At 42.8% G+C, this 12,138-nt stretch overlaps 1 protein-coding gene across 2 annotated transcripts; it reads right to left on the bottom strand.

Annotated features, from left to right (window-relative positions):
• Positions 1-1,124: 1,124 nt before the first annotated feature.
• LOC308516151 (eukaryotic translation initiation factor 2D-like) lies at positions 1,125-2,882 on the bottom strand (the record flags this gene model as incomplete). Of its 2 annotated transcripts, XM_081086980.1 has the most annotated exons (2): positions 1,125-1,995; positions 2,356-2,882. In XM_081086980.1, 2 exons carry the CDS (start codon positions 2,880-2,882, stop codon positions 1,125-1,127), a joined length of 1,398 nt encoding a protein of 465 aa, XP_080943106.1. The 2 variants fall into 2 exon arrangements, with proteins under 2 accessions (XP_080943106.1, XP_080943105.1); XM_081086979.1 differs by having other exon boundaries at positions 1,125-2,882.
• Between the last annotated feature and the right edge of the window lie 9,256 nt (positions 2,883-12,138).

The raw sequence follows: 12,138 nt of genomic DNA, 5'->3' as shown, positions 1-12,138 counted from the left end.
CCTTAACTCACAAGGCTGTGGTGGGAATCAGATGAAAAAAACAACTTTTGCAATCCCTAAAGCCCTTTACAAATGTAAGTTATGGCAATTGCTGTACTGAGGAGCAACTAGGTGAGCATCATGGATGTTGGGGGATAAGAAGAGGTGGATGACTGGGGAAGAGCCACTCTGTCTCCTCCTCGTAATTGCTCTCCTGCCAGATGAGTGCATCGCCCCTGCCGCATCCCAAGCTGACTTGCCTGTTTTCCAGCTTTTTTATTCCCCTTTTCACCTGGAGAATCTTCGCTGGATGCACAGTGTGAGATGGAAGTGGGGGTAGCATCTACTTCGGGGGAGCGAGGGGCTTGGTCCCACCTTCTGGTGATGCTCCCTGAGTAATGGAGCCAATTTGTTCAGGAGCCGCTGTAATAAAACTCCCAAAGGCGTGGGTCCTGATCCCGGCTGTCAGCGACTTGGCGGCTCCAACCCTCTCTTCTCCTGCAGAGGCGCCGCCGCCGCTCTGGACGGCAGAGGGCGCTATGCTGCTTGCTCTGGTGCTTTCCCTCTTGGTTCTACTTAGTAAGGCCGGCCGGGCTTTGATCTTATAAAAACCTTTTTGCGCCCAGAGGAGAACGAACAAGAAATAGATACGTAAGATCTAAATATCTCATAACAGATCAGCTTCCACGCACAAGATTTTTACCCTTCCACAGTGAAACGGCCCCACAAGCTCGGTCTCAATCTCCCTGTGGCCTTTGGGATAGTCACACTCTTTTCCAGTTTGTTCCAATCTTTTACTGCTTCAGTAAACCTCAATTTTGTGAACTTCAGTTTACAGGACTTCAGATTTAACGGACAATATTTCCAGGCTGTATGCAATTATGGGGAAATTAGCACCCTGTTAATTTTAAAATGATTTTAACCAAGACTTGCTCATAATTAAATTAACAGGTTATGTTTGTTATTAATTCACTGCTACTTTATTTATTTATTTATTATTTATTTATTTATTTTTTAGATTAGAATAAAAATTTATTCTGGTAAAGAATTATATATTTTTTATTTGCAAAAGCTGAAAACGCTCCTGTGAGTGAGCAGCCCAGAACCTGGATTCCACGGGATCGAACACATGAAGCAAGAGTCTGTCACTTCTTCTTGCCAGGCTTGGGGGCCTTTTCGAGGCCTTGGATGTGTTTTCGAGGAAGCTGATATTCTTCAAGCAACAGCCGGCCGAGGTGGTGGACCTGGTTTCCCTGGATCTGGACCTGCAGGCTGTCCTTAGCCCCAGGGGCAGGAGTGACAGTGGTGCTAGCCTGGCATCGTTGCTGCAGGGTGGCAGCCACTGTGCATGGGTCCAGACCGTAGGCCTCCAAATTCCGGACCACAGTCACCTTTTTATTGGAAGCTCTCTGTGCTAGGGTGATGTCAATGGGGCAGATTTGGCCTTTCTTCACAATGGGCTCTTGTCCGGGAAAGGTCACTTGATAGGCAGGCTGCAGTTTCTCCAAACATCTGGTCAGAAGACTGTCCCATGGAAGCTTCATGACTGTGTGCTGTTCACGTTTCTCTAAGATGCAGTCACACAGGATGGGATCCAAGTGTACGAGATTTTTGTTGTCTGCATCAACCAGGTCATTTTTCTTGGCATAGTTACTGATGATCATCCGGACCTCACTGCCCTCGAGAATGCTCCCCTTCTTGTGGCCAGACTCCTGGAAGAGCGGGCTCATGCTGGCTGGGACACAGTAGAGGGGTTTTATATCTGGAGGGCGATAGGGCTGTTCCCTGCTACCCTCCTGGATAGTCGGGGAGGTCGGGGAGGGCTCAGGTATGACGAAAGATGTGATCCTGGGGTGTTTCCAGTCCACAGCCACAATGCTCTCCACCCCTTTGCTCAGCTCCTTGACTTGTATAATCTGCTCCTGCTGCATTTGCTGCAGGAACTTGGAGAGCTTTTTGTAGCTTGACTTCTTTATGTCCAGTTGCCGTCCTTCAGGGCAGCAGGAGAACACATGGCTACCGAGGAACGTGCTGGTGAGTAGAGGGAGGTCGGTCTTTTTGACTCGGCACTTCAAAGCATGCAAGAAGCATTGCTGTAGCAGTTCATCCATCTGCTCTTGAAGGGTCTTGCTGACTGCGGGGTCTGGGTTCAGGCCCTTGACGCCAGGGTCTTCTGAAGCTTCTGGTAGGGTCTTCTCCCCACACATCTGCTGATCTTCCCCATTCTCCTCCTCCTTTCTCTCCAGGGTAAGGCGCCTCATGTCATCCTGCAGGGTGGGGCCTGCCTGGACAGACCCCTTCTTTTCACTGACATCTGAGGGATCCAGGACCAGTGGGGCAATGAAAGGTGGAGAGGACTTGTCTCCAGATCGCCACAAGTGGTCCTTGTAGGTGTGGAGCACAGAGAAGCCCCTTCCCTTCAGGCCTGAAGTCAGCATCTCAGGTATGGACATGGCAGCCACTCCGATGGCCACAGGGGCTCTGTTTCCCACCAAGACAATGGCATAGAGGTCACCCTTCTGTACCTGAGGCAGACCAGCAGCGGGCACCACTATTCTCGGCAGCATCAAATCTGCTCCCCCCACCAGTTTTTCGAGCACCAGAGGCCATGTTGTGAATGCAGGTAGAAGATCAGGATATGACCACAGGGTGTACACTGTCGGGTACAGATTTTTCTCCAGTTCAAATAGGACGGGGTTACCACCACTCACGTACACAGTCACGGCATCCCCTCTGTGAGCATACAGCTTCACAATGCTGAGCTCTTCCTTCCCAGGCACCAACTTGGAGGCCTGGTCGGTCTCCAGGGCGGGGAAAGCAGCTGCCACATCAGCTCGAAGCTTTCTCCTGTCCGATCCCTTGATGGCTGTGTTGGACTTGACACGAAAGGCCTTGGCAAACATGTGTGCTGGAGCGGCCTGAGGAAGAGAAGTCGAGCATAGAAGCCAGAGGCTGTCAGGAAAACGAGAGCGTGGCGTCTGCCCACCCCGCAGCCCTGGGCGCAGCCATGCTGGGGCCTGGCTGGGATATGGGTCCGGCTGGAAACCGCGGCCGCGCAGCTTCACGGCCAACCCTGGTGGTCAAATTCACTGTTACTTTAAACAAATTTTAGCGACTAGGCCATATGTTGGGGAAAACACTAGTAATTTTACTGACGTCAATAAATAGTTCATATCTACAACTATAGTCTACATATTTACAGCCAAATCACCGCTTGTAAACAATGTTCTGTAAATGATTAGCATGTGATCACATCACATCTCGTGTGTTAATTGGTTTTGTTGTCACTTGGTGTGACTTTCTGCAGCAATTTTAACGCAAGCCAGCCCATGTTCAGACATGCGCTAAGCCATGCCCCAGCCATGTGCATTTGTTTACTCAGTGACTGGTGAATGCACACATTTACTAGACCTACTCAGTATATATACAAAATTACAGTAATACAGAGAAACCCAGATGGCGGCATAGGTAAACACCTGAAATTGCTGCCTCGCACGACCACTTCAAAAATACAACTACAAGACAAAACGGACATCATCCAGAACTACAGGAAGGCTGGCTGAGTGGAAATTCTACAACTAGAAGAGAAAAGCAAAGCACACTGAGACTCACAGGAGGTGCAGAAGTAAAGTGCAGAGGTACAGAGGCACACGTGGAAATGGCTGGCAGCTGAGGACGCGGCTGTCTTTTTCAATTGGGAGGGAGTCTCAAGCTCCTGACTGCTCTGAACTCCAGTTCTGAGCGAGTGTCTGGGGACCCAGACTCATATGGGGAGAAACTGGACTGTCTGGCATTGGGCAGAACTCGAGGGCAGCTTTCTCTCAGAGGTGCTTGCAGAGATTACCTCGGAACAGTGAGACCCCAGGCCTCTTAGGGCTGGGCTGAGGATCAGCCATAGCTGTTTGCTCCGCCCTATTGACTCCCTGAGACCCCGCTCCACCCAAGCTGTGCACAGAGGCTTTTGCATATGAATGACCTGGCCCTTTGCAATCTAAAATTACCTAACAAATTGCAGCTGCGTCAGAGAGACAGAAGATCCAAAAGAAGGCTGAAGGCCCCATAGGAGCTTTCATTGCTTCACAGATGGGCCTCTTCTGGGCACCTCCAAACCCCAAACAAAGAAAAGGAATCTGCAGATCTCTCCATAGCCCCTGCTGGGTAGCCTCAGGCAGAGGCTAAGTTAGCATCTCCTTAGAGATACAAGAGCCAGTGTACCCAGTGGTCAGAGTGGGACCATCTAGATTACAACTCCTCAGATCCAGAGGGACACACTCAGGGGGCAGACTCAGTAAGCACCAAAGCCCCACTGAAGCAAGTCTTGCCTCATAAGGGTGTCTCCAGCACAGAAGTTCTCCCACTGCAGACACAGCTGATTCTCACAGCCAAATGGCCTGGAGGTCAATTTTTCTCAGTGATACCAATAAAAATCAAGGCTTAACTATAACAAGACTGTGCACATAGCCCACAAAGGGGTGCACCAAGAGTGTCCACGTCAGGTAATTGGGGAGACTGAGCCACTGGACCCTGTAAAACACCTAGCACAGAAAGCCACTCTATCAACACAGGGAAGCAGCCAGAATGTGGAGACAAAGAAACAGGTCACAAATGACAGAAATGGAGGAAAGCAAACTACTGGATATAGAGTTCAAAACCACACTTTTAAGTCTTTTCAAGAATTTTCTAGAAACCTCTGATAAATTTAGTGAGACCCTGGAGGATATGAAAAAGGATCAACTATAAATTAAGCATACACTTAATTAAAGAATAATATACAGAGACCCAAAAGCAGACTAGAGGATTGTAAGAATCAAGTCAAAGATTTGGAATATGAAAAGCAAAAAGCAAAAAGAATTCAAAAATACGAAGATAATGTAAGGAGCCTCTGGGACAACTTCAAGCGTACCAACATCCGACTTATGGGAGTGCCAGAAGAAGAGAGAGAGCAAGATATTGAAAACCTATTTGAAGAAATAATGACAGAAAACTTCCCCTACCTTGTTGGGGTCCAGCCCCAGCAGGTCCAGGGGTTCCCAAAGGTGTGGACGGAATCGGCGAAGAAGCAATGACACGGAGACAGCATTCAGTTGATCAGCAGCCTAGCCAGGTTCTCTAGCCAGGTTCTCCAGCCAAGTTCTGTGTTTATTGTCTTGTTACATCTGTATTTATACCAGTTGATTTTAATCCTATCAATTCTATTCCAAAGGTTAGGGCGTTTCTTATCTCCATTCCAAGGTTACTCTATAGTTCTATTAAGCTACAAGGAAGTTACTGAAGGAGATTATCCTAAGTAAAGATTGTGTAGCTTAAGCGTGATTGTTCATAGTTAAAGTGATTAATTACCCGCCGGGCACTTAGTTAAGGGGTTTTATTCCCTCTCTAACTCCAGGGAAAAATCCCCACCTGGAGAAACAACCTTTCTAGGAGAGGTGACCTTGGTTAAAACACGTAGTGCTAAGAAGGGGAGCAAACATATTAAGAACAGTATGCCATATAGGCCAGGTCCCTTGAAACATATGCTGTGCAGATGTTTCTTCCCTGCAGGGACTCTGTCAAGCAGTAAGGATGGACTGGCTTCCAGCACTACCTGGTGAAAGAAATAGACTTTCAAGTCCAAGAAGCACAGAGAACTCCAAACAAAAGGAATCCAAAGAGGACCACACCAAGACACATCATAATTAAAATGCCAAGAGCAAAAGACAAAGAGAAAATCTTAAAAGCAGCAAGAGAAAGACAGTCAGTTACCTACAAGGGAGTGCCCATACGACTGTCAGCTAATTTCTCAACAGAAACTATGCAGGCCAGAAGGGAGTGGCAAGAAATATTCAAAGTGATGAATAGCAAGAACCTACAACCAAGATTACTTTACCCAGCAAAGCTATCATTCAGAATTGAAGGCCAGATAAAGAGCTTCATAAATAAGAAAAAGCTAAAGGAGTTTATCACCACCAAACCAGTATTATATGAAATGCTGAAAGGTATTCTTTAAGAAGAGGAAGAAGAAAAGATAAAGATAAATATTATGAACAACAAATACATATCTATCAACAAGTGAATCTAAAAATCAAGTGAATAAATAATTTGATGAACAGAATAAACTAGTGAATATAATAGAATCAGGAGCATAGAAAGGGAGTGGACTGACAATTCTCAGGGGGAATGGGTGTGGGGGGTGCAGGAAGAGACTGGACAAAAATCGTACACCTATGGATGAGGACAGTGCGGGGGGGTGGTAAGGGCAGAGGGTGGAGTGGGAACCAGGTGGAGGGGAGCTATGGGGGGGAAAAAGAGGAACAACTGTAATCTGAACAATAAAGATTTAGTTTAAAAAATTTACAGTAATACACATAGAAAACTTTTTTGTGAAATTAATTTAAATTACACAGATGTGTCTATATAAGTAAAAACAGGTAAACTAATTTGTCAATTTTTTAACATACACATTTGGAAAATCTGCCTTATTATATAGTGGACTTACGGCTTTAATGGAACCACCCTTACCTGAATTAGTCTGTTATATCGAGGTTTTACTGTATAAACAAGCTAGAATCTATATCCTAGACCAAAATAACAACAGTAAACCCCAGGTATTTGGCTGGCAACAAGCTCACTCCCATTCACTGCCAGCATTCCTAGGACCTGGCACACTGAAGCTCCTGCATGTGTGGGCGGGGAGAACTGTGGGTTGGCAACACCCAATCTTCCAGATGCACATGTGTGTCACTGGCTCATGGAAGCCTGGAAGAGCATTATTTCTTCAGAATATAACATGACTGGTAGAATGTTTTCCTTGTAACATTTCCAGTACTCCCTCTGCACATAGAAGTCAGCATTACTGTTTCAAGGTTCTGGTCCTTTACTACTGGAGAGAGTGAAAGTTGATACCTGTTTATATGTGTTAGATAAACTTAGATACAAGTAAGGACAACTAGTTTAGTTTAGAAAATATAGAAAAATTTAGAACAAATTGCAAGCTCTCATTTTCAAGCAACTGCTATGGAGTAAGCACTTTAGTGAAATTGACTCATTTAACCCTCACAGCAACCCACAAGGTAGATACTAGTATTTTCATTTTAAAGATAGCAGAGGCCCACATAGTTAACAGATAGTAGTGGCAGAACTAAGAGTGTCTCACTTAAAAGTCAAAGTGTTCCTATTTACTCCCAACTGCGTCTTAGAGGGAGCTGGGATGAACAGCATGTTTGGGGTAAATACTTTTCTTCTTGCCTCAGTTTCTCCATCTCTAAAATAGGAACAATCATCCAGGATAACCAATCTGTACTATCAGGTTTATTTTCTAGGTATCATGTTATTCCCATAATGAAATATGTACTACGGAATGTGAGAAATGGAAGGGGGTATCCATTCTGGTGATTTTCATCTGTTACATTTCCAAGGACCCCTGTCATGATGACTGCATGTGAGACACATGTTTTTAGAACATACTGAATAAACAAATATGTTGACTTTTGGCCATTTTAATTGATCACTTTGCTTTGTCATCTTGCTATTTGGAATTTCTTTTGTTACTAAGCAAGTTTTTTTTTCATATCTCTCAACTGAAACATTCTTATAGGTGATGAGGATGTAAAAATGAATTAAGTATATTGCAGCCCCTCTGTAAGCTTATAGTCTCAATAGGTAGAGACAGCTGTACTCAAGTGTTTATAATATGAAGCAAAACCCATATACTGCAGTCAAGACTAAGCCCTGCTCTGATTAGCTTATTCAGTGGGTTTCTAAATTTGTTGTTTGTTTTAAAAATAATTTTTTGGAGTTGGTGATAACCTTTCCTAACAGAGAGTTTCACTATAGGAAATTTGGATTCCTGGCTTGCCTTAAAATAGCCCCAAGTGGAGCCACATTAAGCCACCATTATCTCAGTGTAACCATCAGCTGAAGTTGAGCAGCAGCTGCACTTCTTATTTATTTATTTAATTATTATTATTATTTTTTTTATTGCTTAAAGTATTACAAAGAGTATTACATATGTCTCCTCCTCCCCCCCCCGACATTCCCCGGGCTCCCCTGCCCCCCAGTGGCGTGTGTCCATTGGTTATGCTTATATGCATGCATACAAGTCCTTCTGTGGATCTCTTACCCCAGCAGCTGCATTTCTTACGGGGGCAATAGTTCAGGAGGTTTTCACTGACTCTGCTCCTCCCTCCTGACTTCCAGCCTGTCTGCTTACTCAGTGATGATACTTGCCTGACTCCTGTAGACATTTGTGTTATGACCCATCAAGCTTGTTAAGGTTCTGCGAGAGATCTAAGCAATACCCTACCCAATCCCCGACCACCCTCCTTCTTTACATTGTGTTCAGAGCATATCCCCAAACACACTTTTTAAGAAGCTTCTACCATAGGTTCCATCTTCAAATCTTAAACTGCCCTCCATTCCCTCCAAATTAAGTCCAAATGATCTAATTGATAGGAAAGATCTTGGGCTGAGGATCTGTTTATTTGAAACAGGAATCAATACAAACTCACGTTGATGAAGTTACCCTGAATTGTCAGCATGATTTTGTCTTTAATATCAAAGGACTGCTCCATATGAACTCTTATTTCATTAGTTTAATCACCACATCAGTGTCATAGCAGCTGCTGAATCATCAGCTAATTTTATTATGCTATTATTTGTAACCAAGAGACATTCTATGATATAGTCCCAGGAAAAAGTCTTCTGCATTGTGGCAAGAACAACTGTTGAGAACGTTGGCCACAGGGTTGCTCAAAGCCATCTTGATGCTCAGCATTTGCAATTCCCCAGGGCACTCTTGCAATGTCTGCCTGCTCAGTGATAATACCTGCTAATAAAGCGATATCAACCGTCAATAGCTTCCTTCACATGGATTTCCTAATTCTCTAGCTATCTATGGGAATGACAACACACATTGCTTGTTGGTATCACTTAAAGGACTGTTGTAATAACATGGTGCAGGTTATTTTACTTGCGATCAATGGAGGGAGCTAAGTAACCTGAGCTCAAATGACAATTGGTGTACTGATCTTTCCCTGATCTCTTAGGTCTGCTTTATTCTTGTATGGGGCCTCCTACATATCTCCTCTGTAGGCCATTGAACAAAAGCAGATTGTGACCCCTTGATCAACTTTCTGGAACGAAATAGGAAAGTATAGAAAAGGCTACAGTAGTACACTTGAGGTAATCATTTCTGAGGGATGCTCTGAATATATCCCCTTGCCATTGGCACAGATATGGAAGGTGGATTAGGTCAGTAGGTCAGTAGTTAGGTCTCACCGAGGAGGGCTATTGCAGGGAGGTCTTGCAGAGACTTCCTAGGGATCTCTCTTGTCAGTTTTTTTATCATTCAAGAGGGAATGGAAAGGAACTAACTTCACTGTGTTACAGGGCCTTGTTGTTTGTGTTAGTCATTTTGGTCTAGAAAAAAAAATTCTATGATCCTGACATATCGTTGTGTATCATAATTACCCATGTGCTTCCAGTCTTGTGATCAGAGCTTTGGAGGACACAAAATTGTCTTTATTCCTAATTTTCATTTCCAGTGCTTAGAGGAGGGCCAGGAATATCATAAAACTTAGAATGTATATGCGGAATGAATGAATAGCTGAACATTGTTAGAATCCCTTAAGAATAAATGAAGATTTATGAAATAAAATATCCACAGCTAGGATGTGAGGATGTGGCTAAAATGCATTCTGAACTTTTCCTACGTAATCATGTAATGGCACAGAAAAAGAGTAATTTTACACAAATTTTCATTCTTCTTCTAGACCAGTTATTTTCAGTGACTTTGTGGCTTTGAAATTTCTAGAGGTGTTTTTGGTAACTATACTGATTGGAGAGGGGGTTAGTATTGGCGTTTAATGGGTAAGGACCAGCTGTGCTCAGGGTACAGCAACACTGTAGAGAAGTCCTGAAAAATAAAGAATTAGTGCACTTCCTACAACTTATGATTCCCCTCTTGGATGTGGATGAGAAAATAGCTTATAATTATCTGAGTCTCTAACCAATTCCTTTATATATTTTGCATAATTTTAAAACAAAAAATTTGCTCAGACTATAACTACTATGTACTATATATTGAGGACATTTTTACTTCTTTCTAGGTTTTTGAAAGCTCTTTGATAGATTGGGGCTGGACAGTGAGCTAAAGGTGCCAAGGAGGGTTTCATCTTCCTTTTCACGGAATCTTGCTTACGTGGACTTGAGATGGGTCAGTCAGTGGTCTCTATTTCTCAGGGACTCTTGCTAAAACTGAGGCAGAAGCAATGAGCATTTTAAAAATAAAAAAAATGTTTCAATTATAGTTGACGTACAGTATTATATTAGTTTCAGGTGTACAATATAGCAGAATCAGCTTTTTAACATACTTTACTCATGGAATCAGAGCACATATAAATAAATGGTCACAGAATTCTTTCATTAACCCTAGGAAAAATATGAAAAACTGTCTTGGCAAGCAATTAGAAACACTTCCACAATAATGAGACTATAGAGCTTGCTTGGTTTAACCCCTCTTTTGGACAGAATTGGATAATTCTGACCAAATATTTGGCCTTGGACATCATTATTTCTACTGTTCCTGGGTCTTTTATTCTTCTCTTTAAAGCACTTTTCCAGGTAGAATTTTTAATGTTAAAGCTCAAGATAAAGCTGTTTGTAAATTTATGAAATGTGGACAACTGGTGCTGTGAGATGACTGATGTTAGGGAGTACACAGATTGATATTAAAAGTGTTATTTCAATGTTAATGAATAATCAATGTAACAAATCTGTGGTTTCATGTGTATTATTGCTTAGAACAAAGCTGTGTGAAACAGTGAGTTGATAAAAAGGAAATAATAATAATACAGATGGAATGGAGCTATGGTGCAGGTTGCCTCATGTCTGGGAAGCCCTAAACAGTCAGGCTTACCTGGGTCTATGCCCTAATTGTCAGGTTTCTCAATTTGAGCCATTCCACTTATTTCCCAACAATAGTCATTACTGTGATACCTTTAGATGTTGGGGTTTTCCCTTTGATGCCTTTCTGAGGAATCTTTGGCTTCTTAACTGTGAAGGTATGTTCTTCCAAAGCTAGAATGTCTTCTTGCAAGGGGAATCATCCCTGACTCCCTCTCAGTCTCCCACATGCCTCACATACTTCCTTTAGGAGGGATGAGCTTGACTGTTAAAGTGCATGGGCTTTAAAAAAAGACAGATCAGGTTTTGACTCACAGTTCTGCTAGTCAACAACCATGTGACTTCAGACAAGGAACTTGCCTTTTCTTTTCTACCAGAAAAACAGTAAAATTCTTTACATTACATAGACAAGATGGTGGGTCACTCTGGATCCTGAGCACAGGTGACCAAACTAAAAAGTGTAGAGTGTTATCAACTGGACAGCAATATTGTGAAGCTTAATCCAAATGTCTTGTATGAAATAGCTGTACCAAAGAGGTGGTGGCTTCCTTGTTCATTCCCAACACTCCTTGCATTTATTTTCAATACTTCGTAGGCATAAAAATTGTGAGTGATGCTGAGGTATTTTAGGCTGTATAGCACCTGTCAAAGCTTCCTTTTAGATTTAATGAGTTTTAGGCCTTTTGTTTTTCCATTAGACCAGAGGTTGGTGAATCTTATTGGGGACTAGTGGCCCAGTGTATGAATATGTGCACATTAAAAGGAAATGAATTAGAAGAAATATTTTAATATCGCAATTTTCCCTTTCTCTATAATAGAAATGCCAACCAAATTCATGATTGACAATGACAGATGGAAACACATGCGTGCAATTGGTGCCAGCGAGAGCTTTATATGTATTGCACATGTACGAGTCAACTTAACCTTTTATAGATATAGAATAAACTTGCTTAATTAGACCTGCTTTCTGATTTAGCTAAACTTTTTCCAGCCCAGTGAAGCACCCCGACTTCTCTTTCAGGTAATTGTCAGCAATACATCAGTAAATATCAACACGAAGCAGATTATTATTGTAGATCACACAGGGAGAACAAAGGGTAAAATATTTAACTGCAGCAGTGTTTGACTATATTCTGTGCAGTGAGAAAATGTGAAATTGTTTTCAAGGTTCACCATTTCTTACTTCTTTTCAGTCGGGTCAAGTTTCTAAGCTTTCTAAATCTCCATTTTTCAGCTAATGAAAAGAAAATAGGACTCTACCAAGTCTCCTATCTACCT

This window comes from Myotis nattereri (genome assembly GCF_964212035.1).
Source record: "Myotis nattereri genome assembly, chromosome: 1".
Classification (NCBI taxonomy): Eukaryota; Metazoa; Chordata; class Mammalia; order Chiroptera; family Vespertilionidae; genus Myotis; species Myotis nattereri.
This window is presented reverse-complemented; position numbering and strand designations above follow the sequence as displayed.